Raw genomic sequence first — 25930 nt, 5'->3', positions numbered from 1 at the left:
TCAGTTGTTTTATTGCCACCTTGTAAGCACTAATTCAGCCAAGGATGCGAAATGATGCAAGCCAAGGCAATCGGCTGAGTGTGGGTAGCTTTCATCGCATTTCCATTTAGCAGATAGCTGTGATCCTGCCCTGTCAGCTTAAAAAAGCTTATCAGGTGGAGAGGCACCGGTGTACCATTGGACTCGACACACAAAGAGCACAGTTTAATAGCCCTGCAGGTCCTGCCTGGCAAACAGCTCATTGGATGTGTTTTTATTTTTGGATTGCTTCATTTTACCACGGAAGATATAGGAATTTCTGTAAAATCAACAGGAGTGTATTGGGAAACCCACAGGAAACTCATTTTCTGGTCTCATATTGCTTTTGCATGCCTGTAATCCCACAAAAATTCAGTAAATTCCTGTAAACCTGAATTTCCTCTCGTATCTAAAGATGTCAGTTATTGTCATAACCTTCAGGAAGGAGGAACAGGGAACTATACCCCCTCATGTTTTAGGCTAATATATCAGCTTAATATAAAAGAAAAAATATATAATCAGGAAAAAGTCTTTAAACCGGTTGGTTTGCTTTTGGTTAAATATATTTCCGGTTACAACTTTCTGTGTACCATGAGTACCCCTCTCAGTCAAAAGTATTGATGATTGTCCAAAAGTGGAATGTACAATGACCTAAATAAAGACTATTTTACTTAATCTTTTAATCCGAGCATTTAATAATAATAAAAAAAACATAAATATTTTTGCCTGGATGTTAGTAAGGATTCAAACAAATACAAAATTAAATCCTTTTATTAACCTGTATGTCAACATGGGGGGGGGGAGGTTGGTTGAGGACCCAAATGCAGAGATGATTTTTGCTTATTTAATCAAAAAAATCAACAGAAACGAAATTTAAGAACCAAAATACGGGAAACCAAAAACCAGGAGACATCACAGGAAAACAAACATGGAGATGCAAGTAGCAACAAGAAAACAGTAAATACTAACTGAAGAGGCGGGAAAGAAAAATGGACTATTTAGCTGATATGGAGCAGGTATGGATAGAAGTAACTAGAAGGGAGCTACTGTAGGGGGAAAGGAGACTGGTACACCGGGGCAACAGAGAGTAACGCAAAAAATGCAAAAACAGGTTGACAAAAAAATGGAAAAGAAACCAGTGACCAAAAAAACAAAATGACACAAATAAGTGAAAAAAAGGGGAGAACCATAATGCTGTATTTATAATATTGGAGCTCCTCTGAGTAACTTTAAACTTGATGAATTGGGAACAAAATACTGAACAAAAATTACAGTCAGACTGACTTGATTAGTTTTACTTTGTTTTGTTTAAGACACCTGAGCTGCTTTGATGAGCTCCATTAGTGTGAAAAACTGCTGACACCAAGCTGTTCTCTAGCCTCGTGAGACCATCCTGATCTTGCGAGCTGTCAAGGTTTCACTCGCAGATCAGTCTGACTACTTTCCGTTAAAGAATATTTGGAGCCGTTCACCAAACAAACGTCCAATCAGTGTTGGCTTTGAGGCGGGTTGAGGTGTGACGCAACGAGAAGCGCGACAGTTCAGTCTAAAGAACATGGCGGCTTCAGCCGATGAAACTAGCGTTAGCGTGGCTATCGAGCAAGTTTTATCGGAATTACAGAGTATTTCTTCACTGAAAGAAGAGTAAAACACTGTTCTGGAGGCTTTACTCAGAGGAAAAGATGTTCTTGCTCTTCTCCCAACTGGTTATGGCAAGAGTTTGATCTATTAATTGGCTTGTGGTTGTGTTTTCGTCGTCGCTCTGTTAGTACGTCATATGCTTCGTTGATCTGATTGGTTTATTTGGCCCGTCTATCACCAACATAGGCCAATCAGCTAACCAGCATTTTAGCCCCTTCCCAAAATTACTTCAGATGGAGCAAATCCATCTGACGCAGTCAGGTTAGTAAGTCTCCTTACTAACCTGCTTACAAATACCAATGGGAGGTATTTGACAATACACTGCTACCAATTGTAGCTCAAATAAACCCAGTGTAGTTCTCTACATCGTCAACTCAAACATATAACAAAAATTTACATTTTGGTGAAGAAAAAGGGCTTGCATAATTTTTTAATTGGGTCAGCAAAACAGATTCCAGGGCTATTTTATTTTAATACCTAAGAAATAAAATATTTTCATGTACCCACTGCAACGCACTCACGGACCACTAGGTGTACGCATACCCCCAGTGGGGATTAACTGCCTTAAAACAGGAACTGTCCTATATTAAGAAATGAGATCATAGGGTCACATTTAGCTCAGCTTCAAATTAAATTTACACACAAGAAAAGACAAGAATAAATTATTTTAATCAGTCGAGTTTAGGACAATGCCTGGCCAAGAAATGTCCCTTATTTCATTTTCACAAAGTTGGAAACACTATAAGTAACAACGATGGCTTTTTAATCAGCGAAATCTAGAATTACTATTATAAATATAAATTTTACAAAAGTCTAAAAACATCACATTAAACATAAAAGCATTATCATAGCTTAGTATTTTAACCAAGAAATGTAAAAGTAAAAAACTATGTCTTACTTCTGCTTCAACCCTTTATTTCTGTGTCCTTAAGTAAAAGTTGTATGAAGTTTATTACATTTTTTAAACTGCAAATTGTAATTTTATATTGTAATAACATAAATCACCACAAGAAATAGAAGAATAAATTAACACAAGAATAATAGAACACAAGAATAAATTACTTTCCATACACAAGGTCCAAAAAGAAGGATCTAATATACAAAGTGGACAAACAGATTTCTCAAAATGTTTATTGAAAACTGAATCAGAGGAAGCAGCGATGGCGTCTAAGGCAAGAACCTCTATGGGTGGAGACAGCAGGTTAGTGACCACGTCTTTGTGGAAGTGGATGATAAAGAATATGTGAGTCGCTATCCTTGTCTTATAGTTCAGTCCATGCCCAGAGGGTGAGGTTAGCTTCTGCCAGTTGGATCCAGTCCATCTGCCAAAGCGAAGCGGTGGTGGTTGCTAGTTGGTCCCAGACGCTGATGTATCGGTGGTCGGAGGAAAGACAAGAGATCAGAACAGAGCAGATGATACAGAGGGCGAAGCCAAAGCCTATTTTGGTGATGTAGAAGGTTGTCAGAGCCAGGAGGTCAGAGATCCGGTGAAGCGCCGAGGGCGAATCCAGTTCCAGGTACGGTGCACAAACAGGTAGAGATCTGGCAGGAGTCAGAAGATAGGTCAGGGAAAGATATCAGACAGGAACAGGCAGGCTCAGAGGTCAAGAGGCAGAACAGGTCAGGATCAGGTAGTCAGAACACAGGTACACTAGAATAAGTCTCACCAACGGCTTGAAATAATCTGGCACTGATGACTGGTCTGAAGGCTGGTTAATTATTGACTAATACAAGAAGATAAGATAATGGGTAATAAGAACTGGGCAGAGTTAAGCACTCTCTTCATTATCTATTATCTAAAAGCAACACTGTCTGATATTTAGCCACTAGACCTGTAACTGGCTACATTACACAGTCTCCCTCCGTTAGCAGTACTTTAGACTACAGGATTAAGTAGTCATGGATTTACTAGTAAAGATGAAGTTACAATAATACAGATTATAGATTAACTACTATATCAGAGAACCATAAATAAGTCTGATGGGGTAAGGGTCATACTGTGGCCTATTTTAGGGGGATGCAACAGAAAAAGTTTTGCCCCCTTCTTGATATGTTTGTTTTTTTGCATGTTTGTCACACTTTGGCGTTTGTAGAACACCTAAAATATTAATCAAAGTATGTGAAACCTGTTTATAAATTACTGTCAACCTGCTTTCCCCTAATTAAAGACAAGAGATGCTTTGCTAACGTCGCTAGCTGCAACTAAGAAAACAGTAGAGGCAGGATTTCCAGAAAAGTAGCCAATCAAGTTTATTCTCCCAGCTTAGTTCCTCCCTCATGACAAAAGTTGACATGAGGACGCAGAAACAGATCGATATGCGAGCAGGAGAGAATTTACCGGAGCATAAAATACTGGGGGCCTCATGGTATGAATATATTTCGAAATGCCCTTGATGGGTAGTTCAGGTGCATGTGTTTTAAATAAAACTGCTCATATAACGATGTATTATGTTCAGATATGGTAAGTTAAATAATACAGCATTTTCTTGTACCACAAGGTAACGGGTAAATCTATTTCAAACCTGTCCAGGACAGAACCACTGAATCTGGGGAGGGTAGTGCTGTTGCTTTTTTTGCAGATGATGTGTTTCTATTTTGGCCATAATCTTCAGGGTGGACCATAGCGATGCACAGCTGAGTGAAAAGCAGCAGGAGTGAGAATCAAGCCTGAGGCCATAGTTGGCATTACTTGCTCTATTTACCTTTTGCTGCTGTAACGCCACAATTTCTCCATTGTGGGACAATAAAGGGATTTTCTATTCTATTCTGTCTTTTAGGATTCATTTTCTACATCATCACTGCTCCAAGTAATAAGGCAAGTTACCCAGATTAATACTTACATTTTCATAGCAAACCAAATGGCTCTTATATTGATTGAAAAACAGACAAAATATACAGTGAGCTTAAATGATAAGCTTCAGTCTCAAGCTTATTTTACCTTTGATTACTTTTCTTGTCCAGATAAAAACTCTCTAAAATATAAAGGTAGGACTAGCATAGCCCTGTTGAAATGAAAATTAAACAAAACCTGGAGTTAAAGACTTCCTCTAAGCTGTACATCATCAATGAGCAGTTATACAAGGTTTATAATAAACCTGGAGGGGATCTTGAGGGTGTGCTGCTCAGCTCAGTCTAATTGGAGAAATCCTACATAAAAGAAAGATGTCAAACTGTTCAAAGGAATCAGGAAGGTTTCCAGGATCAGAACCCTCCAATACGAATCAATCCTGTTCCTTTACCTGTTTTTGACATGAATCCCTGACTCAGCCTCAGAGTTGTCCATCAAAGCCTCATTAGATATTTACTAAGACATATCAGATGATACATCAGACACGGTAAACACTACGGCTTCCTGTAATGAAGGAAACGGGTAACAAGGAAACGTTTCTAAAAACATGTCAGTGTGGAGAGAAAAAAACAGTTTAATGCAAAATGACAGAGAACTCCTCAGGCGTTAGGCAATAGCATGCCCAAATTAACATAAGCATCACTTTGCTTGTCAAGCCTACTCCCCAATTCACTGGTATTTTTAAGTCAGGATAAACCTGAGGAATGGAACAACCATCAAAAACAAACAATGACTCTGTTTTCTCTGGCACTGCGCTGTGCTTCACAAGAAGCAGAGAAGGGAAATAAAACCAGCGCAGCTGCCTTTCTGGCATAGGCATTAGATGCACTGGTAGGGAGCCGAGAACGGCGTCTCATGCCAGCACATCCACATGTCATCTCTGTTTAGACACACCTTGGAGAATGTGACCCCTTTCCAAGCTTGGCCTGGCAAGCGGACTGCAGAAAGAAGGAGAAAAAAACTCGTATTGTGGTGAACCTGCGCCAGGAGGCTGCCTCCCACTGTGGGCATGTATTAATGTGTGCGCTCATGAGTCACTACAGAACATGCATGATTTGTGCACATATGCATGCAAGATCGCAGTTCAGAGACACTGGTTCTGGAAAGTACAAGGCTCACTGGATTGAGGATTTATGGGTTTCTTGTTGGACCAGGACATTATCTGCTCATCTCATTTTCCAAATGCCTTCCTTGTACCACTGTAAGCTCATAGTTATTCACCGGCAATCTCAGATCGAGATGTTTTGTACTGACAGGTTGAAGTATTGAAATTTTGACATGCTTAGCCAAAATCGGGATTTGAATCTGATAGAGAAGCTCTGAAGAAAGCCGAAGATCAGCATAAAAGAAAAGAAGTTCCTCCAATCTCTGTCCCCATTTACAGTAAACAGTTTCACTGATTATCGAGAGGAGAAAAAACTACCAATAATGTAATTTGTTGAAATGTTGGGTAAAAAGATAAATGGTTTCTCATTTTTAGGGGTTTAAGAAAGAAATTGAATCTGCCAGAGATAATATCTATGTTGGTTAAAAATACCATTATCACAATATTTTTGTTGACCAATGTTGGTGTTCCTTCGTAATAAAAAGCTGAGATGCACACCTCCCTGCACACCTGCGGCTCGTTGGGTCATTACCAGAGGAGTATTTGAGCAGCAGGCTGTCACCACCTCGACGCCAGAGTGTTTGCCAGTATTGGGTACTCTAGCCAAGCTGAGATTAGCAGAGTCTAACCTTAGCATTGTTTTTGTTTTTCTGCAGGAAGACTTCCTGTGTTACTGGATAAGCCTGGACCTTCTACCCCTGGAAAGATTTACAGAGTCTCACTGAGTAAGGGGAAACCTCCACATGATCCGTTCAAGTCCACTCCTGGAAAACCAAGTGACAGTTCGCTCCTTTACTCCTCTAGGTCCAACGTATGTCTGCCTGTCTTCTCTCCGAGTTCCCTCTCCCCTGGATTAAACCCCCACAAACTGGATCCAAGGATAAACCAAGAGCCCCCCAAGACTGAGTGCCTCTACAGAAATATTCAAGCCTCTTTTTTCCCACTGTCCCTGAACTGATCACTCTGATCTGCCCTTCAAAGTTTCCGGTTCCGGTTCACCAGTCCGCTGAGTTCCAGCATTGTTTCAATCTCCATCAGTGTTTGCTAACCTACAATAAACTTGTCAAACTTTTACCTTTCGTCTCTGAGTGGTTCTCTGCATGTGGGTCAGATCTTTAAAGCCTATTATGACAAGATGAGAACATTCAGAGACCTCGGAACAGTTAGATATTTTTTAAAGGAACATATTGAAATGAAAAGGGAGCCATTGGCTTTCAAAGAAAGGAGTTAACACTGTTGTCAGCGTCCAGTTTAAAAGCGAACTGTTTTTTTTTACCAATATTACTGCCGATATTCTGCTATAACATATGAAGTGTAGAATAAAATAACAACGTTCATCTTTTATAAAGATATAACATCTCAGGTGTCACATTTAATAGGTTGGAATTGAGGCGGAGTGAACTTGATCAGCTCTTCCTACTCCGTGCTCGCTCCCGGCGAGGGGATAAAAATTCTGGCGGGGAGAAATATCTTGGCATGACACCCACAGGAAAGTTTTCTTTTGGCAACTTCTTCCTCTTCTAAATAAGCATGGGTGGAAGTTTCTGGCCATTATCCTGGCAGACGTGAACTACGGTGAAGGATGACTCTTCATTCCCTGTGCTGCGAACATTTACCGTACACTCTCCCGTTTTATCTACAGTGGTTCACAGGAATATCAAAGGTGAGTGGAACCTCGTCCATGTTGATGGTGTCCTCTGGATGGATTTTGCAGAAAGAAGCCGGTTTTCCTTGGTAGTCTTTTGGCATTTGTTGCAAAACAGCAGTTTGTGTGAGGATGGAGAAATAACTCTTCATAAACTGAAAGCACCAATAAGGACCGCCTCTAAAGTCATTGACGTTGAATTTGCAGGCTACAACTGTTGCCGTCATTCGAATAGTTACTGTTGAGACACTTCTAATTGCTGCTCTTTGTTCAATAATTCGCTGTTCAAGTTTATCCTCCAACAGCCTCCATCCTACTTTGTTCCTTCGGAAACTCTATTCTTGCTTCCACTTCCGCATCATTGACGGATTAATCTTTAATTCTCGAGCTGCTGCTTTATTCCCATGTTTTACTGCATAACTGATGGCATTGAGTTTAAACTCCACGTCAACAAATGTCTCTGGAAAGGGACCATTATTGGGTCTTAACACACAAATGGAAATAAAAATTCCCTGTATGCACCGCGCACTATTTCTTCTACGGGAGAAAACTGAGTTGGTAGCTGCTGCCCGTATTTGCGGGAACTGTTGAAGCTTAATCTTAAACTATACATATGGCGCACTGGATTATAAGTGTAATGTTCAGACCGGGTCAAGACAAATGGGAGGCCTTATACACATATGTCTCGGTGTCCAATGGAGGTGCAAGGGATCTGAAAAGCCACCTGGACACCGAAAGTAAACATATCTATTGATATGTTTGTTCGTTTTTGGTACATTTTGAGTTATTTTTGCTACACAAGAGGTTTTCTTTTGTTAATTAGCTCATTTGTTAATTTAATTTTCCAATAGCCTACAGAACAGACATTATTTCGTTCATTGCTGAGGCTGAGTATCATCTGTTATTGGGCGTTGAGTTATTGTTAACTTCTATTGTTAAGTGAGGGATTTACATTATTTCTTTCACTGTGCTATTCATTCATTACAGGAATTGTTAAGCATTTTTTAATAAATAAATTTTGAATGAAATTATTATTTGTTATTGGAGTTATTGCTGTTGACTTTTACTGAAAAGCATTTTTAATAAACCAACTGTAAATATCATGTTATTGTCACTGCATGAAAAGTGGGATTTTCGTCAATATGCGGCACTGTAGATTGTCGTGGAACTTCAGGTTAGCGGCAGTTTACGACAATTTGCAGGCTTCGCCGAAAACTCCCGTAAATTGTCAGAAATTGACGTGGACTCTCTTAGGCAGTGTTCCCCCCATGCCTCCCCCCCATGGAATTATAGGGGAGGCTTTAACATGTAAATGAACATGCTGTGAGCTATACAAATGCAAATCAGGGTTGCAGGGGGGGTTTTACTCCAAATGAAGGTAAGAATACAAAGAGATCAGGCTCAGTAGCCTCTTACATTTTAGCTTGAATTGATTTATTTAATTAAAGTATAGAGACCAAAACAGATCTTTAGCTGACAGAGCAATACATTTAGAGCAGTAATTATAAAAAAAAAAAAATTTGCATTTAAGATAAAAAATAAAATGTTGTCTGTCAATATGCTCAATTCACAATTACTTAAGTGGAAAAGTTTCAAGAAATGAGTCTGAGATGATTCACTTTATAACATGGCGCATTATCCTGTTGGAAGTAGCCATGAGAAGATTGGTACACTGTGGTCATAAGGTCCGGCCAGGTCAAGATCCGCAATTGCAATCGCACCAAACAGGAAAAAGAACATCGACAAATTCCGGTTCGTCAAATTAAAATATAGCAGCAACAGATCGGTGACTAGAAATTATAGCACAATTCTTATATATACAAAAAAAAAACTAACACCGTTTATTTAAATGATTGGATCCAAACTATTGGTTATTCACCAACGAGGAAGCAGATTTCTCATCTCCATCAAAATATTTATTTTATACCGAGGGACTTAAACTTTAATCAAATCCATTCAAAAGAAACTTCTTATTAAAGGAATGAAAAGAGATGTTTGGGAGAAGAGAACAAGTTCATTCAAAAAAAGCAGTTTTGAATTATCCTTATCCCCGTAACAAAAATCTACAAAAATATATATATATATATTTGGGCAGAAACTGAACATATGCTGGATGATGGTGGGATTTTTTTAATATGTCATATTAAATTAAGCGCTCACAGGGTTCATACAGGAATGAGTTACTCTAATTTAATGCTATTTGAAATGATTTTAATGCCATCAACAAGAACCATGTACACAAGTTATTTGTGTACATGAAATATGAAGGAGCTGCAAGCACAGTTCCATGACTCCTGTATGTATGTAAACACACACACACATATATACGTATATATATATCCTCTAGCTTTTTCTCCGCCTGGAGCGATATAATATATCTGACGAAATTGTTTTTATAAGCATTTTTTATTAAAGAATTATAAATACTTCGATAAACATATTTAAATAATTTTAGTGCCAATTAAGGCCTTGATTTAAAAAAAAAAAAAGAATTATTTTATAATTATTTTTATTGATCCGCGGACACCCTGGTTCATCTCGCGCATGCTCCCTACGATCTCCAAGAAACTCAGAGCGGCGGGGCTGGATCCACAGTGGAGGATGGATGCTTTGCTTTGTGCAGACGGTCTGGAGCGTCTGGATTTCGGGGTAAAACTCCTCTTGGACGCGATGGCGACTCTGCATCGAACAAGACGAACTCAAAGAAGAGATGCTAGCGGTAAATACTATGTTCGATTACTGCCTGCTAAGCTAAAAGCAGCCTAGCCAAAGCTACGGCTAATAGCGGCTAATAGTAGCCTTGCAAGAACAAGCTTTATTAAAGTGTATTTCTTGTGATTCACAGGAAGCAGTATGCCGTCTTAACAACTCGGAGACTAATTGCAGGCGCTATGAACCGGAGCAAGGGTAAGATTTAAAGAATATGCTTTCATTCTGCGGTAAAAGGTAATGGATACCGATCATAGCTTTTACATTTTGTTTTCACAGACCTCCTATTTGCTCGGAGCCATAATCAGCAAGTCCAGATTTGCACGATGTTGATAAAGACCACATTGTGTGTTAATGACTTGTTTTAATGTTTTCTCCTTCCTTGTTACTGTGACTTGCGTTTGATTTTTTTATTCATACCACTCTCATTTAATTGTTTTCCAGCTGCCTGTAAGACGTATTTTCAGACGGTACGCAGGAGCTTCAGATATACGCTGCCAGCCAACACGCTGCGTGCGGAGGCAATCTGCTCTGAGTCGGGCCAGAAGAAAGAGGGTAAGACTTTATTTGGTGACTATTTTTCAGGTGCATTAATAGATGTGTTGTGTCCATACGCAGTGCGCTGATTCATTGTTTTTTTTTTTTTTCAGCTGCTGAAAGCGAGGCAGAGTGTGCTAGCAGATGAGGAAGTGGAACTCTGGAAGTCCGCCTTCCTCGGCGGTGTCTGTGGATGGATTGTACGGTCGCCACCATTTCGTAGGCCGGATCTCACTGAACTCTGTGTTAAGCTGCAGTCCCGGTTAGAAGCGATGCCGAAGTACAGGGCCACGCACAGTAGGCGTCTGCACATCGGACCTGCCTCGGAGGGAATGCTGCCAGTTACCTCCAACCCCGAGGAAGCAAACGGACCGTTCACGGAGTTTTAATTTTTAGAAACGCATGTGTTTGGATACGCGTTGTATATAGTTGTGTGTGTTTTAATAAAGCTCTTTCTTTGCATAAACAGCTTCCTGGCAAATGTTCATTTCCTGTATAAATTCATTCATGTCCTTGATGGTAGCATAATAATTGTGTAGTAGTGTAGGATAACATAAATACACATCATATGAATGAATAAATATATGAATGAATAAATATATATATATATATATATATATATGAATAAATATATATATGTAAATTTATATGTAAATATATATATCTGCCAACCAATCACGAGCGACTTTACTTGTTTAAAAAGAAGTGGTTCCGTCCAATACTCAGTTAGAAAATTAAAGCCTGGCGTGGCCAAGTGTGGTTTTGCTGCCAATCACGAGCGATTTTACTTGTTTGAGAATAGTGGTTTCAGCCAATACTGAGAAGGTTATTCAAGCCAGACCTGACCAGCCGCGCGGGTTTGCTGCATTCATATGCTAATTAGGGCCATTAGTACAGCTGATCGCTCTCCACATACGTCATGGTACGTTTCCGACAATTTGTGGCACGACAAACGCGGACAAGCACGGGTTGCAAATTGTCGGAAACTGACGAAAATCAGGCAGATCTGCGGGAGTTTACGGGGGTTTATGGGGACGAAAATCTCACTTTTCATGCAGTGTGTAGGATTACGTAGGTCTATGTTAAGTGAGTGCATGCCACAGACCTCTCTATGCATGGGAACAGAGATCCCCAACCCCCCCACCCCCCCGCTCCAAGGTGTCCTGATTTTCCCAAATTAAAATATGGTCACCCTATTTTAAGATCAAAAAAGCTTTTGCTTTATCTGTTGTCTTCTTTGTTATTTTATGTTGTATTTTTGTATACATTTATGTATTTTTATGACAAAAATGTAACAGCTTCCTGACATTGTTTTCATTTATAAGCAATTCTATATTTGTTTCTGGGGGAAAAAAGGAAGTTCAAACACATGTTTTGTGGTCTTCAGCCATTTAAAAAAAAAACAAAAGCAAATAAAAACATAAGAAAAGTGAAATCTTAAGCTTGAACTCTTTAGGCTCACAAAGAAGCTGCAGGATGTCGGTGCGGAAAGGTATGTCTGTTAATTAATGAGTCACAATTAATAGGTCCATTAACTTGCATAACCTGAAGTTAACAGATTGATCTCTAAATCTTGAATATCAAAGATAGTATTTTCTGTTTTTTTAGACCACTGGCCTTCTATACATAAATGTTTGTGCTATTTTGAGCTTTAGGTACCCCACAATCGTGATGGACTGGTAAAATTCCCGAGTCGAGATCATGTCAAAAATAAGCCATCACAACACAGAAATTTAAGATGACAGATCAGCAGCAAGAGAGAAGCCTGAACGTTTGGAGGTTGTGTGAAAACCGAGGGGGGGGTGGAGGCGGAGAGGAGACAGGCTGGGGAAAAAAGACGTTCACCTGTGTACAGGAGGATAAGCAAAGCCGGCAATCAGACAAAGCATGGACGCAGCAGAATGCTACTCCCCGCCTGGCGTTTGGCCTAAGGCAGAGAGGAATAACTGAATTACAGCGGCAGCAAAAAGCTAATCTCACTTCCTCTGCGGGGGTCACATGTGGGTACACTTGTCATCCTTTCTGTAGGTTATTCTGTGCGCTCCTCTGTTGGCCTGTGCACAGATGCTCAGGCTCAGAATGGCTTTTTGAAAGCGTGTCAAGCTGACGGTGAGAGAGCATGTTTACTCCACGAGGATGAAGGCTCAAATCCAACTGTCCTGCAGGGAACAGAAGGTGAGCAGTAATAGAGGTGAGAAACATCAAAATGGTGTGTGCTGTTCGGGTTTTATTCAGTACGCCTGTTCATGTGTTTATGGACCCCTGAGTTCATAACGCAGTCCGACAAGCTGCCATCCAAACAACACATGGAAAAAATAAAGCATTTTCGAAATGAAAAGTTGAGGATAACCAGAGACGTTTTAAAAATGTGTATTTTAGAGATTTCCTTTTAGCTTAACTCTGTGGCATTTCTAAAGCAGTGATATTTTCATGATAGATATTGGTTTCCATAGTATTAGGAAGGAAACATCAGCCAGCCTTGCTGGTTAACTCAACATTATCAGCATGGGAACCTTTAAGAGAGCAGGAAGTTTAGAGATGTATGTGAAAACAATACGGAGCAGGAAAGCATTAGCTTAGAGGCAAGGCAAGTTTATTTGTACAGTATATCACATTCTATTAACAAGACAATTCAAAGGGCGGTACATGAACAAAGCATAAGAAAAGAACAACATACAGAGGAAAATACATTGCGTTTAAAGTATATGGAGGGAAATTTGTTCCAATATTGTTGCAAGAACATGTTTCATTCAAATAAAAATGAAATCCAGAAAGGTAAACATATTATTTTAAATAAAAGCTTTTAACCTTTTTTTTTTATATTAGAACTATATGTTAGAACTGTAAATTTACAGTCATATGTTTATATTACTGTTTTTATATATTTTGTTTTACTATTTTTCAAGGCTGCACGTTTAAAAAAGATGAAATTGTCCAGAGAGCTGTTCCAAACGAAAAACTTTTTTGTTTTACACTTGTGCAAACAAAATGACAAATAAATCTATCTAAGTCTAATTCATATACATATATATATTATGACGAGTTTGGTGGAATTTAGTTTAAGACCTAAATCCAGAGATGAGATTTGCTGATTTAATGAAGGTTCCAAAAGGCAACAGAGGCAACATCCAAGAACTAAAAATACAGATAAATAAAAACCAAGCGACGCCTGGGGGAAAACACACAAGATGAGCCATGTAACGATGCAAAATCAACAAAGAGTAACTGAGCATGAGGTGTATATATGGGAGAGAGAAACAATGGGAGGTGATAGGGAGCAGGTGTAGACAGAAGTAACTAGAAGGAGCTGAGGGAATAACCTGACTCCGCCAGATGGATTTGCTCCACATATCCATCTGGAAACCTTCCATTGAAGTAATTTTGGGAAGGGGCGAAAATACTGGTTAGCTGATTGGCCTATGTTGGTGATAGACGGGACAAATAAACCAATCAGATCAACGAAGCATATGACGTACTAACAGAGCGACGACGAAGAGGAGTGAATTGATAGATCAAACTCTTGCCGAAACCAGTCGGGAGAAGAGCAAAAACATCTTTTCCTCTGAGAAAAGCCTCCAGAGCAGTGTTTTGCTCTTCTTTCAGTGAAGAAATACTCTGTAATTCCGATAAAACTTGCTCGATAGCCACGCTAACGCTAGTTTCATCGGCTGAAGCCGCCATGTTCTTTAGACTGAACTGTCACGCTTCTCGTTGCGTCGCACCTCAACCCGCCTTAAAGCCAACGCTGATTGGACGTTCGTTTGGTGAACGGCTCCAAATTTTCTTTAACGGAGAGTCTCCAGACTGATCTGCCAGTGAAACCTTGAAAGCTCGCGAGATCAGGATGGTCTCACGAGGCTACTAAGGGGAAAGGAGACTGGCACAAGTGGGCAACAGAGAGTAAGGCCCCTGTCACACCATGACGATTTAGACCAGCGTATGCCTGACGTATGAAAAATCTGGCAAAAACGCTGGCATACGTTGGATAAATTATGGGTACGTTTTGTATAAGCACGCTGAAGCATGCTGGAACACGTTGGCACACGTCGACAGACAGTGAGTATGCCAGCGTATGCTTATATGTCAGGAATAAGTTCCATCTAAGTTATCTGATTGTTGACATACGTTAAGTGTAAGTTACTCATAAGTCGTGGCGTCTAGCTTACCTGAAACCTATGAGTAACTTGTGCATATTTTATGCGTAACTTATCAAGAACTTCTCTCCAGTGAATATCAACGTATTTGGCGTAATCCAGACACGTCAAATTACACTTTTTTTCTCACTCCCAACTTGGTGGTTGGCTTCAAATTTAGCATGCCTTCCCTGGAAATGGCTTTTTCAAATTACCTGGTTTATTTTTTGACTTTTCTCATTACAAAGCAAAAATGCAGGCAATCCTTCGGTCATTTCTTCTTCTTTTAATTCTCTGTGTTAATCAGCTATCTTCTTTTTTTCCCCTTTGGGATTCACGGTCTGAGACAAACCCGCCGCCTTGTTTGCCTAGCACCGGACCACGCTGAAATGTGTGTTGCAGGCTATGACCACTGATCTCTATGGCTATGATGCAAATTTTCGTTAAAAGACATGTTTATATTTATTGTTTAAATTTCATTTTTATACAAATGTATAAAGTTTACTGTTTGTTTGACCTCCTGCACACCATATTAAAACAAACAAAAAAATAACTTTTCATAAATCTTTGAAAAAGCTTCAGTGAGCAGCAAGGGGGCGCTAAAGAGCTGCGAGTTGCCGACCCCTGTTCAAGTCCTAAACCTAAAGTGCTGGTTATCCTCCCCACAGCAGTGTGTCGCAGTGAGCTTGTCGCAGATATTTTAGATTTATGCCCAATTTTGAAACGTGGTCTGCGCTGTTATTACACGGCACAACGCAAGAGGGTCAATCAGGAACTACCTGTGGGTCTAGATACGGCCGAGGCGGTGAGGAAGTGGGGGCAAGTTTGTGCAACAACGGAGGGACATGAGGGTGAAAAAGAGAGGGGATCCAGGTGGAAAAAGGGTCCCAGCGTTCTCCCGCAACTCGCTCTTCTAGCGGGTCCATGTTTACAAGTCGTCTTTCAAAACAGGAAATACGCGAAGTATAGAGCGGATGTAGATTTCACCAATCAGAGGCCTCCATTCTAAAGTCACCTACAATTTTGGAGAAGTGCGTCAGAGTGTCAGTGGAAGCGGCGGGGGCATATCTGCGTTCACTGCAACACACACGCAGGCGACCTGGTTTCTGAGTATAAATTGGCCTTAACAATAACCTAAAGAAGAGAACTTTATCATATTGGGGCCAGTTGAATATCCTCATTTAGAGCTGTAAGTCTCTGGCCTCGTGAGACCATCCTGATCTCGCGAGCTTTCAAGGTTTCACTCGCAGATCAGTCTGGAGACTCTCCGTTAAAGAAAATTTGGAGCCGTTCACCAAACGAACGTCCAATCAGCGTTGGCTTTAAGGCGGGTTGAGGTGTGACGCAACGAGAAGCACGATAGTTCAGTCTAAAGAGCCGATGAAACTAGCGTTAGCGTGGCTATCGAGCAAGTTTTATCGGAATTACAGAGTATTTCTTCATTGAAAGAAGAGCAAAACACTGCTCTGGAGGCTTTTCTCAGAGGAAAAGATGTTTTTGCTCTTCTCCCGACTGTTTTCGGCAAGAGTAGCCTGGCTTGTGGTTGTGTTTTTGTCGTCGCTCTGTTAGTACGTCATATGCTTTGTTGATCTGATTGGTTTATTTGGCCCGTCTATCACCAACATAGGCCAATCAGCTAACCAGTATTTTCGCCCCTTCCCAAAATTACTTCAACGGAAGGTTTCCAGATGGATATGCGGAGCAAATCCATCTGGCGGAGTCAGGTTAGAAAGTCTCCATAATGGGAGGTATTTGACGTTTCACTGCCACCAATTGTAGCTCAAATAAACCCACACACAAACACTCTGATCTTCTTATACTGTATTGAGGACCATGTGTTGACTCCCATTGATTTGCAGTCATTTTCAAGCCTTTCTGTGCTCTAACCCTAAACACAACCCAAAGTCTAACAGGTTTCATGTCAGACTTTACATTTTGCTGACATGTCTGGTCCAACATGACTGGAATTTTTACCATCAAACAATACTTTTCCTGTTTATCATAATCTAGTATATAACATCCAGCTTCAGTCTCAACCAATCAAGATCACCATCAGTCTTTGCTTTAATCACTTTTTGTAACCAAGAGAACACAAATAAACACATGAGGTTTGCTTCTCTTTCAGCCAAAATGCTTTAAAGTTGAGCACGTTTTTGTTCTATCCTACATTCACTCTTGTCTATTTTTCTTTTTTTTCTTTTTCTGTAGAAAACGGTGTTAAATGCTCATCTAATAGCACCAGTTGTATACTTTGGCTGTTCAAAGATTTCTAAGGAAAACCTGCTAAAAAAAAACATTAAAAAAACAAAGAAAACTGGACTCCTAACAAAAGGGCATACCTTTCATCACCCCTCCTTTGGCTCCACTCTCACCTTGGAGCTCAGACAGAAAAGTGTAGCTGTTTCCCAACAGCAGCATGTTAAACGCTGGCTAACCGGGTTAGGCTGGAGCCCAGGTTTCTTCAGCAGATACCTCAAAAGCGTAGCATGACGGCGAGTAGTTTATTCCTGGCATCCTGGTGGGTGGATGCCTCTTCTGATTAAGACTTGGACCCCTAAACTACTGTATTCCCCGCACTATGAGGCGCACCGGATTATAAGGTGCACCTTCAATGAATTGCCTATTTTAACATTTTTTTTTCATATATAAGGCACACAGAATAGAAGATACAGTGGTGACTGAGGTTGCTTTATGCATCCACTAGATGGTGCTGCACTGAAGAGAATGTCAATAAAATCATAAGATAATTAATTATAATTTTATTAATATATTACGTATTTACAATATGAACATGTTTTACTGCGTAACTGTTAGCATTGAGTTAAAACTCTGTGCGTCTCTTGAAAGGAGCCATTATAGGGTCTTAACACACATAAATGGAAATAAAAATTCCCAGTATGCACCTGGCGTCGGCAGCTGTTCCGACCTTCGAGAGCCATTGAAGCTTAATCTTGATCCATTATAAGGTGCGCTGTAGGGGTGTAAATGACATCCATCATGGCGATTCGATTCAGTATCGATTTCCTGACCCAACGATTCGATTATTTTCGATACTCAAGAATACACCACGATTCGATTCGATTAATTGATTAATCTGTAAATTTTTTTTTTCTTTTTTTTTTTTACACCTTACAGGCTGATCAAAGTTTCAATTTTGAAATAAATCAATGAAAGCTGTAACATTGTTATGCTTTTTTTTTTTTTTTAGAAACAACAGCAAATAACTGAAGTAGAAAAGTTGCATCAAAAAATCCTGCAAAAATACTGCAAAATCAGTGCAATGAGTGCAATGCAATACCTCGGTCCAGACGTCCCGCCCCCTCCACAGACGCGCCGCTGCTCCTCTCCCAAATCGTAGCTGACTGCAGACAGGAGGCCGCTTGTTTTGTTTTTATGACCGAAATTGCGGAAAACAACTCGTGAAGTTTGACCCGCTAGAAGATTTTGATTTGATTTTAAAAACTCATTTATTCACTCAATGGTGATCCAAATAATTATTCAACACAGCTTTAAATTAACACATCCATAAATGAAAGTTCAGAATTAATTACATTAAACAAAACACCTTCATAGTCCCAAATATTATGAAAAGTATTTAGTTCATCCATTTTTAGATAATATTTAAATTCTAACATAACTCTTGCCCTAACCATACTCTTAAAGAGCATTACGCAATCCATATTCCGTCCATTATTAATTTTAAATTTTCTACTCAAATAAATTGCAAGCTTTGCTTGACCCAGAAAAAAATGTAACAATCGTCCAATTTTCTTCTTTCCTTTGCCATATAAAAACCCAAAAATAAAAAGCTGCTCTGTGAAATTTTCTCCAAATCTCTTCCAAATATCTCTTAGAAAAGCAAATAAATCCAATAATCTAAAGTACTGTACAAAACAATGAAAAATGGTTTCTCTCATTAAACAAAGGGGACATTTATCTGAAACACCAGGATTAATAATAGAAACAAAAGAATTAAATGCAATAATACCATGCAAGATTCTCCATTGTAAATCACCAACATTTTTAGTCAATGGTGGTTTATAAAGTAACCCCCATGCAGGTTTCACCTCAAGTCCAACTTTAAAAGCTAGAAGAGCGAAGTGCGTGAGAATGCTGGGACTCTTTTTCCACCTGGATCTCCGCTCTTTTTGGCCCTCATGTCCCTCCATCGTCGGACTAAACTCGTCCCCACTTCCTCGCCGCCTCGGCCGTATCTAGACCCACAGCGTGTAGCGCCGACCACGCTTCATTATCGAGCATAATTAAAAAATGTCTGCATCAAGCTCACTGCAACACACTGCTGTAAGAGTATAACCAGGAAGCGAGGTAGGAGGGCAAAATAGGTTTAGCGCCACCGCAGCACGGGAGGGAGAATTACGTCCAGGAGCAAATGGATAAAAATAGACCGGAGGAAAAAAAAAACATGAATCGATTCTCTTGCGGACGTGTCGATGCATCGGATAGTCGGCTGTTGGATCGATGCATCGATACAAAACGATTATTATTTACACCCCTAGTGCACTGTCGGGTTTTTGAGAAAATTCAAGGCTTTTAGGTCCACCTTATAATGTGGAAAATACGGTAGACGAAAGTACGACTTCTTAGTGAAATAAGACATTCCTGTATGTTTTTGGTGTGTGTGGTTTTTAGACTGGTGACCTCTCCAGGTTGACCCCACTTCTTACTGCTGGAGATGAGCACCTGGTACATTTCAGGAAACTAGAACATCGTTAAAAAATTAAACACGTTTTCTTACTAATTTCAGGAAACGAAAGTGGTATGTCACTGTTTATAGATCTATAATCATTCCAGGATCTATTTCTTTTGATTTTTGTAACTGTGACTCACAGTGAAAACAAAAATTATAAAAAGATAGTAGAATAGAAAAATCCCTTTATTGTCCCACAATAGGATTTTTTTTTTATATATATATAAGACAACATATAATTTTATTTAAAAGATAGATATACAGTCCTGAAAACCATCCATAAGGAGGGTAAGACACTGAAAATCATTGCTAAAGAAGTTCAGAGTTCTGTATCTGAGCCTATTCATAAAACGTTGAATGTTAGGAAATGGGCTGTAGGTACAGGTGCGTCTGATACAGGGAGACCTGCCGTCTTTAGAGAATTGATCTAACAAAACCCATTTGAAATCTTTGTTGGAGTTCCTCAGGGTCAGAGACTGGAGCCAGCGCATGTAGACCCCAATCACACAGATGAATAAAAGGTGAATACCTTTATTTTTTGTAGCATACAGTGCAAAAACGATTTAGAAATAAGTCAAAATGTCTTAAATAAAGGGCATTTACCCTTAATTTGAGCAGAAAAATAAGAGGATTTGCAAATGGAATGAGGATTTTTACTCTCAGAATAAGGAAATTAGATGATATACACTTTAAATAAGACAAAGAAACAGAGTTTTTCTTATTTTAAATGTAAATTGTCTTGTTCCAATGGCAAATAGTTTCACTTACCTCCTCAATTCAACAAAAATCACACTTGTTTTATAAAAAAATTACTTAGATGAAGATTTCTTCCAGTGTAGAACATATCTATACGTCAGAGCTTCTGTGTTCCTCTTGTTTTTCTTTTCTGTCACTCGTTGAACCCCAGTATGTTTGAACCAGAACCAGAGCCACCCTGGGATGAAATGATCCCCCTAAAGGGGGGCCCCGGGGCCCAGGACACAGAGATCAAACACATCTGCATTGTGGTTGCACGTGTTTTAAATGTAAATATCACCTGGAATGCCAAGTCATTTTTTAAAGGATTTATCTTATCATTCTTTAACCTCAGAAATACTTTAAATACTTTAATAACCCCAGAGGGAAATTACTTTTGTTACACGCTCCAGTTACAGTTTTATATATATATATATATATATATATATATATATATATATATATATATATATATATATATATATATATACACACATTCAACTACACAATATAATAAAGATAAAAAATAAGAATAAAAAGAGATAAAATATATACACATATAGCTCTTCTGTATATATATCTGTAGGTATATCTATGCATACCGTAAATCCTCTAATATAGGCTGGGGCCTTTATTTCACTCCGGTACATCTTGGTCCAGGCCATTATTGGAAGGAGGCCAGTATTAGAGGCAGGCCTCTATTTCTATTTGATCAAAACAGACTACCAGGGGAATAAAAAAAAAAAACGAGATTTTGTGTCTCTTTGAACCTATAAAATACTAGGTTCATTTATTGAAAAAGTACAGTTAAAATAACGGTATACAGAACATTATTAAAACATCTTCCAGCAGCTGCAATTTTTCTGCACGGCAATACAAAAAAAAAGAAGACACAGAATGGAATCTTGGCCAAACTGAATTGCGAAACAAAGAAAAAAAAAATGCAAACTGTTCTGCCATCACAGCGAAATTTTATTTGAGGCAGGCTAAGTGGAAGTAGGCTGCCGGTATCATATATTTCAAGAAAAATTCAGAACAACGAAGGCCAACAAAATTCTGTAATTTTAACGCTGCCTGGTTACCACCAGACCTGCTGGTAATCACATCTGTCTTTCAGATCAGAATGATTGTGTGACTGGTTATACTCCTGCAGCAGTGTGTCACAATGAGCTTGACACAGAAATTTTTTATTAATGCTTAATATTGAAGCGTGGTCCACGCTATAATAGACTGTGGGTCTAGATACGGCCAAGGCGGTGAGGAAGTGGGGGCGAGTAGTCCGACAACGGAGGGACATGACGGCGAAAAAGAGCAGAGATACAGGTGGAAAAAGGGTCCCAGCGTTCTCGCGCAGCTCGCTCTTGTAGCTGGTCAAACTTCACGTGTTGTTTTCCGCAATTTCGGTCATAAAAACAAAACAAGCCGACCTCCTGTCTGCGGCACTGTCTGTGCTAAGGATGGGACTTCCCATGCTAATGGCTTGGATTCGTTAGCAAATATGTCCCCCCTGTAGTACTTGTATGTTACTATGACAAGTTGTTGAGGACTGCCCAGGAACATTGTTGGTTCTAATTATAGTCCCGGTCTGTATAAGAGTCCGGCCAGTATTTACCTCCGCCGACAGCCAGACAGGCCATTATTAGAGACCCGGCTGCTAATGGAATCCAGGCCAATATTAGAGGATTTACGGTATGTAAAAACTAAATCCAAATATAGTGAAAATCCCAGTAAAGTTATACTTGGCGTGCAAAAATAGTGCATACATGTCAATTACAGGGGGGGGGGGGGGTAATAGAGGTTAATGACCACAGGTAGGAATGATTTCTTGTGGTGGGTAAGAGGAGTCTTCTGCTGAAGGAGCTTGTCTGCTGAACCTGATTTTTTTAGTTCAACATGGTCAGGCTATCATTTTAAAAACGCAACGGGAAAAGAAAATCTGTTACAGCACAGCAAACTTTTGGACCTACACAAAGTGTTACTTAACATCCCAACACAAGTACAATAGCAGCCATTCACAATGGCCCGTCCCAGTCTAAAGCCAGCCAAATGGCAGCAATATCCCCTAAAACTTCCAGCCACTGGCCTTCTCCTGGGACAGCTGGGTCAGATTATTATTTTCTTTTACTCTGATTTCACCCTTTCACTGAATTACAGGGTCTGACCAGGAGATGACGCTTCTCTTTAGATCTTAATGCCCACAATTCATGACAGAAAGAATATTTTAGATGTTTAAAAAGGAATTATAGGGGACCAGCCAAGGGCCCATCAAGGAAAGTGGGGAAATTTTGAATGGGTGCTACTGTACATAAAACATTATGTAAAGACAGCTCTAAGTTTCCATTCTTTTCAACCAAACCGCTAACCTCTACCTGACCTCTGTTGTTCACAACTTTCTTTATTTCTATAGTGCATTTCTCTATATCTTGCAGTCTATTTTTAACCATTCATTTCTCTTTCCAGCCAAACTTTTTTTACAGTCACAGTTCCTTTCTTCAGGAGCTGATAGCAGGCAAAGAGTTTAGCTCACAGAGGCCTTCTGTGTTCTTCAAACATCCGGACTGAACCCCGTGCAGATAAAAAATGTCCCGTTAATCTAACCTTGAAAGCCGCAACGGAGGGGAGCCTCCCCCTCAGAAAGAGAAACAGGCGGATTATTTCCATTTGAAAGAACATGCCAAATTACACAAAATCTGTTTTCAGACGCTCTTTTCAAAAGTGGCAACAGATGGAGGTCGCTGTGTGTTGCAGGAAGGTTGGAGATGATGGTGTGTTGCTGCAGAATGCTGCGTGTTTATCTGCACACACAGGTAGCCCAAGAACCCATTATACGGAGCACAGATCTTATTCATCCAAACACTATAAGAGATAGCTGCCATCTTTCACACATTTTTTTTGTTGTTGTTTTGTTTTGAATACAGCCAATGGATGTAGGAGCTGCTGCAGAACTTATCTTTGCTGTGAGTGTGGAACAAAAGCCAACGAGTGATTAAAAAAAGTAAGGAGGGAAAGCTGGGAGGATTCGTTTAAATCCGTAGGTTTAATTTAACTTCAGTTGGATCAACAAAACATGCTTTGATCAGCAGCTTTGACTAAAAACTGTTTTTCATAGAAATATTGATTTTATACCATACCAACTTTATTTATGAAGCACTTTATACACGACAGGACCAAAGTGCTGTACACAATCATAAAATACACTCACCGGCCACTTTATTAGTTACCCCATGCTAGTAACGGGTTGGACCCCCTTTTGCCTTCAGAACTGCCTCAATTCTTCGTGGCATAGATTCAACAAGGTGCTGGAAGCATTCCTCAGGGAGTTTGGTCCATGTTGACATGATGGCATCACACAGTTGCCGCAGATTTGTCGGCTGCACATCCATGATGCGAATCTCCATCTAGCCATCAGAAGTTGGGTACATTGTGGTCATGAAGGGATGGACATGGTCAGCAACAATACTCAGGTAGGCTGTGGCGTTGCAACGATGCTCAATTAGTACCAAGGGGCCCAAAGAGTGCCAAGAAAATATTCCCCACACCATGACACCACCACCACCAGCCTGAACCGTTGATACAAGGCAGGATGGATCCATGCTTTCATGTTGTAGACGCCAAATTCTGACCCTACCATCCGAATGTCGCAGCAGAAATCGAGACTCATCAGACCAGGCAACGTTTTTCCAATCTTCTATTGTCCAATTTCGATGAGCTTGTGCAAATTGTAGCCTCAGTTTCCTGTTCTTAGCTGAAAGGAGTGGCACCCGGTGTGGTCTTCTGCTGCTGTAGCCCATCTGCCTCAAAGTTCGACGTACTGTGCGTTCAGAGATGCTCTTTTGCCCACCTTGGTTGTAACGGGTGGTTATTTGAGTCACTGTTGCCCTTCTATCAGCTCGAACCAGTCTGGCCATTCTCCTCGGACCTCTGGCATCAACAAGGCATTTCCGCCCACAGAACTGCCGCTCACTGGATGTTTTTTCTTTTTCGGACCATTCTCTGTAAACCCTAGAGATGGTTGTGTGTGAAAATCCCAGTAGATCAGCAGTTTCTGAAATACTCAGACCAGCCCTTCTGGCACCAACAATCATGCCACGTTCAAAGTCACTCAAATCACCTTTCTTCCCCATACTGATGCTCGGTTTGAACTGCAGGAGATTGTCTTGACCATGTCTAAGTGCCTAAATGCACTGAGTTGCCGCCATGTGATTGGCTGCTTAGAAATTAAGTGTTAACGAGCAGTTGGACAGGTGTACCTAATAAAGTGGCCGGTGAGTGTATTTTCCAAATAAGGAAAAATTAACTTACTCATATTTTCTTTATTGCAGTTGAGGGCTGCATAAATTGTCATTAAGGGGTGGATTTGGCCCACGGGCCATGGGTTTGGCACACAGGGTATCAGATCATATCCACCTAAAATCCACTGAATTGTGTAGCTTTAAGGGGGCAACATGTTTCAAATTTCAGGCACGTTGAAACCGTAGCAGATCACCTGCTAATAAACAGGGTAAAACTTCTTACATAAAGCAACATTTGTGTGAAAGTAGACAATATCAGAATGAGGGCGGGGCCATGAAGAGGTTAGTAGGAGGATGAGTCAGGACTGGTGGAAACTTCGGGTCGGACCGATCAAAGATTACAAAGAAGAAGAGGAGAGAGGGTCGAATTATGTGTGGAGGTGTTTGAGGGGTACTTTCCATCCAGCATGAAAAACCTCAGAAGGCTTCCTCTGCCAGTTCTCACCACATGCAAGCCATACACTCACATGTAAACAGGTATTCACAAAACGTACACACACACCCACAGAGCTTCAGCTTCTAAGCCTAATTTGCATCGTTCCTCTGGAAGACTTTACCTTTCTCTTTGCGGCGAGTCCAATTTCCTGGATAGCGGGGAAGGGTTCTTTTCAAGCCTTTTCAAAGCTTTTTCGACACGCACTCCATTCAGCCGGAGTAACACATTGTCTAATAAATGGTGTGTGTGTGATGAAAGCAGGTTGTAACCTGACAGAGGAAGCGGAGCAGAGGAGGCTGGGCCGGCTTATATCTGCCTTATTCTGATGTCAACGAGAAAGTAGCCACATCTGAGCAGAGGTGGTGATCCAGAACCACCATATGGCTTCTCACGGCACCTTTGGCCCTGGAGAGGTTCCAGCCAGCCGTCATGACTTCCTGTATAAGTGTGTATGTGTGTGCCCATGAGGACAGACGAGCTGTAACAGCTGTCTCGTGAGCTGGGCCACTGGGAATTGGTGACCTTATGCCTTTCAGGTGATCGTAGCACACAGCCATTTTTGCTCTGCCTCCCCATCAAAGAAACAGCTCCACCATTTTTAACACATTTGGGCAACATTTGTTTTTCAGGAAACTGCAATTGTTGTAAAATTGCACTCTTTGCACAACAGGTCTAATATAAGCTGCATTTTGCACCCAAAATGTATCTTATTACATAAGCAGGAATGCAGTTTTATTTAACCTTTAGCACTATGGAGGGAATTTTGTTCCGTTATTGTTGCAAACATGTTGAGAACATGTTAAGTAAATGGGCATTTAAAAAAAACTGCAATCCATAATTTACACTGTGAAAATCTTTATTCAAACTTCAGTTTTTTTATTTTTTTTATTTTAAAAACTATAAATATTTTAGTTGTACATTTTTCACACATTTTTTTAATTGACAGACTTTTATTTTGTTGACTTTTTTCCTTTCTCTGTTTTAGATTGAGTTTTACAAATTGCATTCTTTTCAAATAGCATTTTAAAGATCACTTGCTTGTCCTTGCAGACTAATAAAAATCTATCTTCACTCGAAAGGAAGGCAGAGGTGAAGAGTATGTGATCTGTTAAAAGCAGTTTTA

The 25930-nt window shown here is 40.0% G+C and overlaps 1 protein-coding gene across 1 annotated transcript; it reads right to left on the bottom strand.

Annotated features, from left to right (window-relative positions):
* Positions 1 to 2729: 2729 nt before the first annotated feature.
* On the bottom strand, positions 2730 to 25364 carry LOC119793561. The gene is made up of 3 exons (XM_038300766.1): positions 25205 to 25364; positions 24929 to 25103; positions 2730 to 3201 (listed from the first exon to the last, which is right to left on the bottom strand). Exons 1-3 carry the CDS (start codon positions 25362 to 25364, stop codon positions 2922 to 2924), a joined length of 615 nt encoding a protein of 204 aa, XP_038156694.1. The 3' UTR covers positions 2730 to 2921.
* Between the last annotated feature and the right edge of the window lie 566 nt (positions 25365 to 25930).

Source organism: Cyprinodon tularosa, unplaced genomic scaffold, assembly GCF_016077235.1.
Source record: "Cyprinodon tularosa strain WSP-4 unplaced genomic scaffold, ASM1607723v1 ctg456, whole genome shotgun sequence".
NCBI lineage: Eukaryota > Metazoa > Chordata > Actinopteri > Cyprinodontiformes > Cyprinodontidae > Cyprinodon > Cyprinodon tularosa.
The sequence above is the reverse complement of the archived record's forward strand: the minus strand, read 5'-3'. Positions and strand labels throughout refer to the sequence as shown.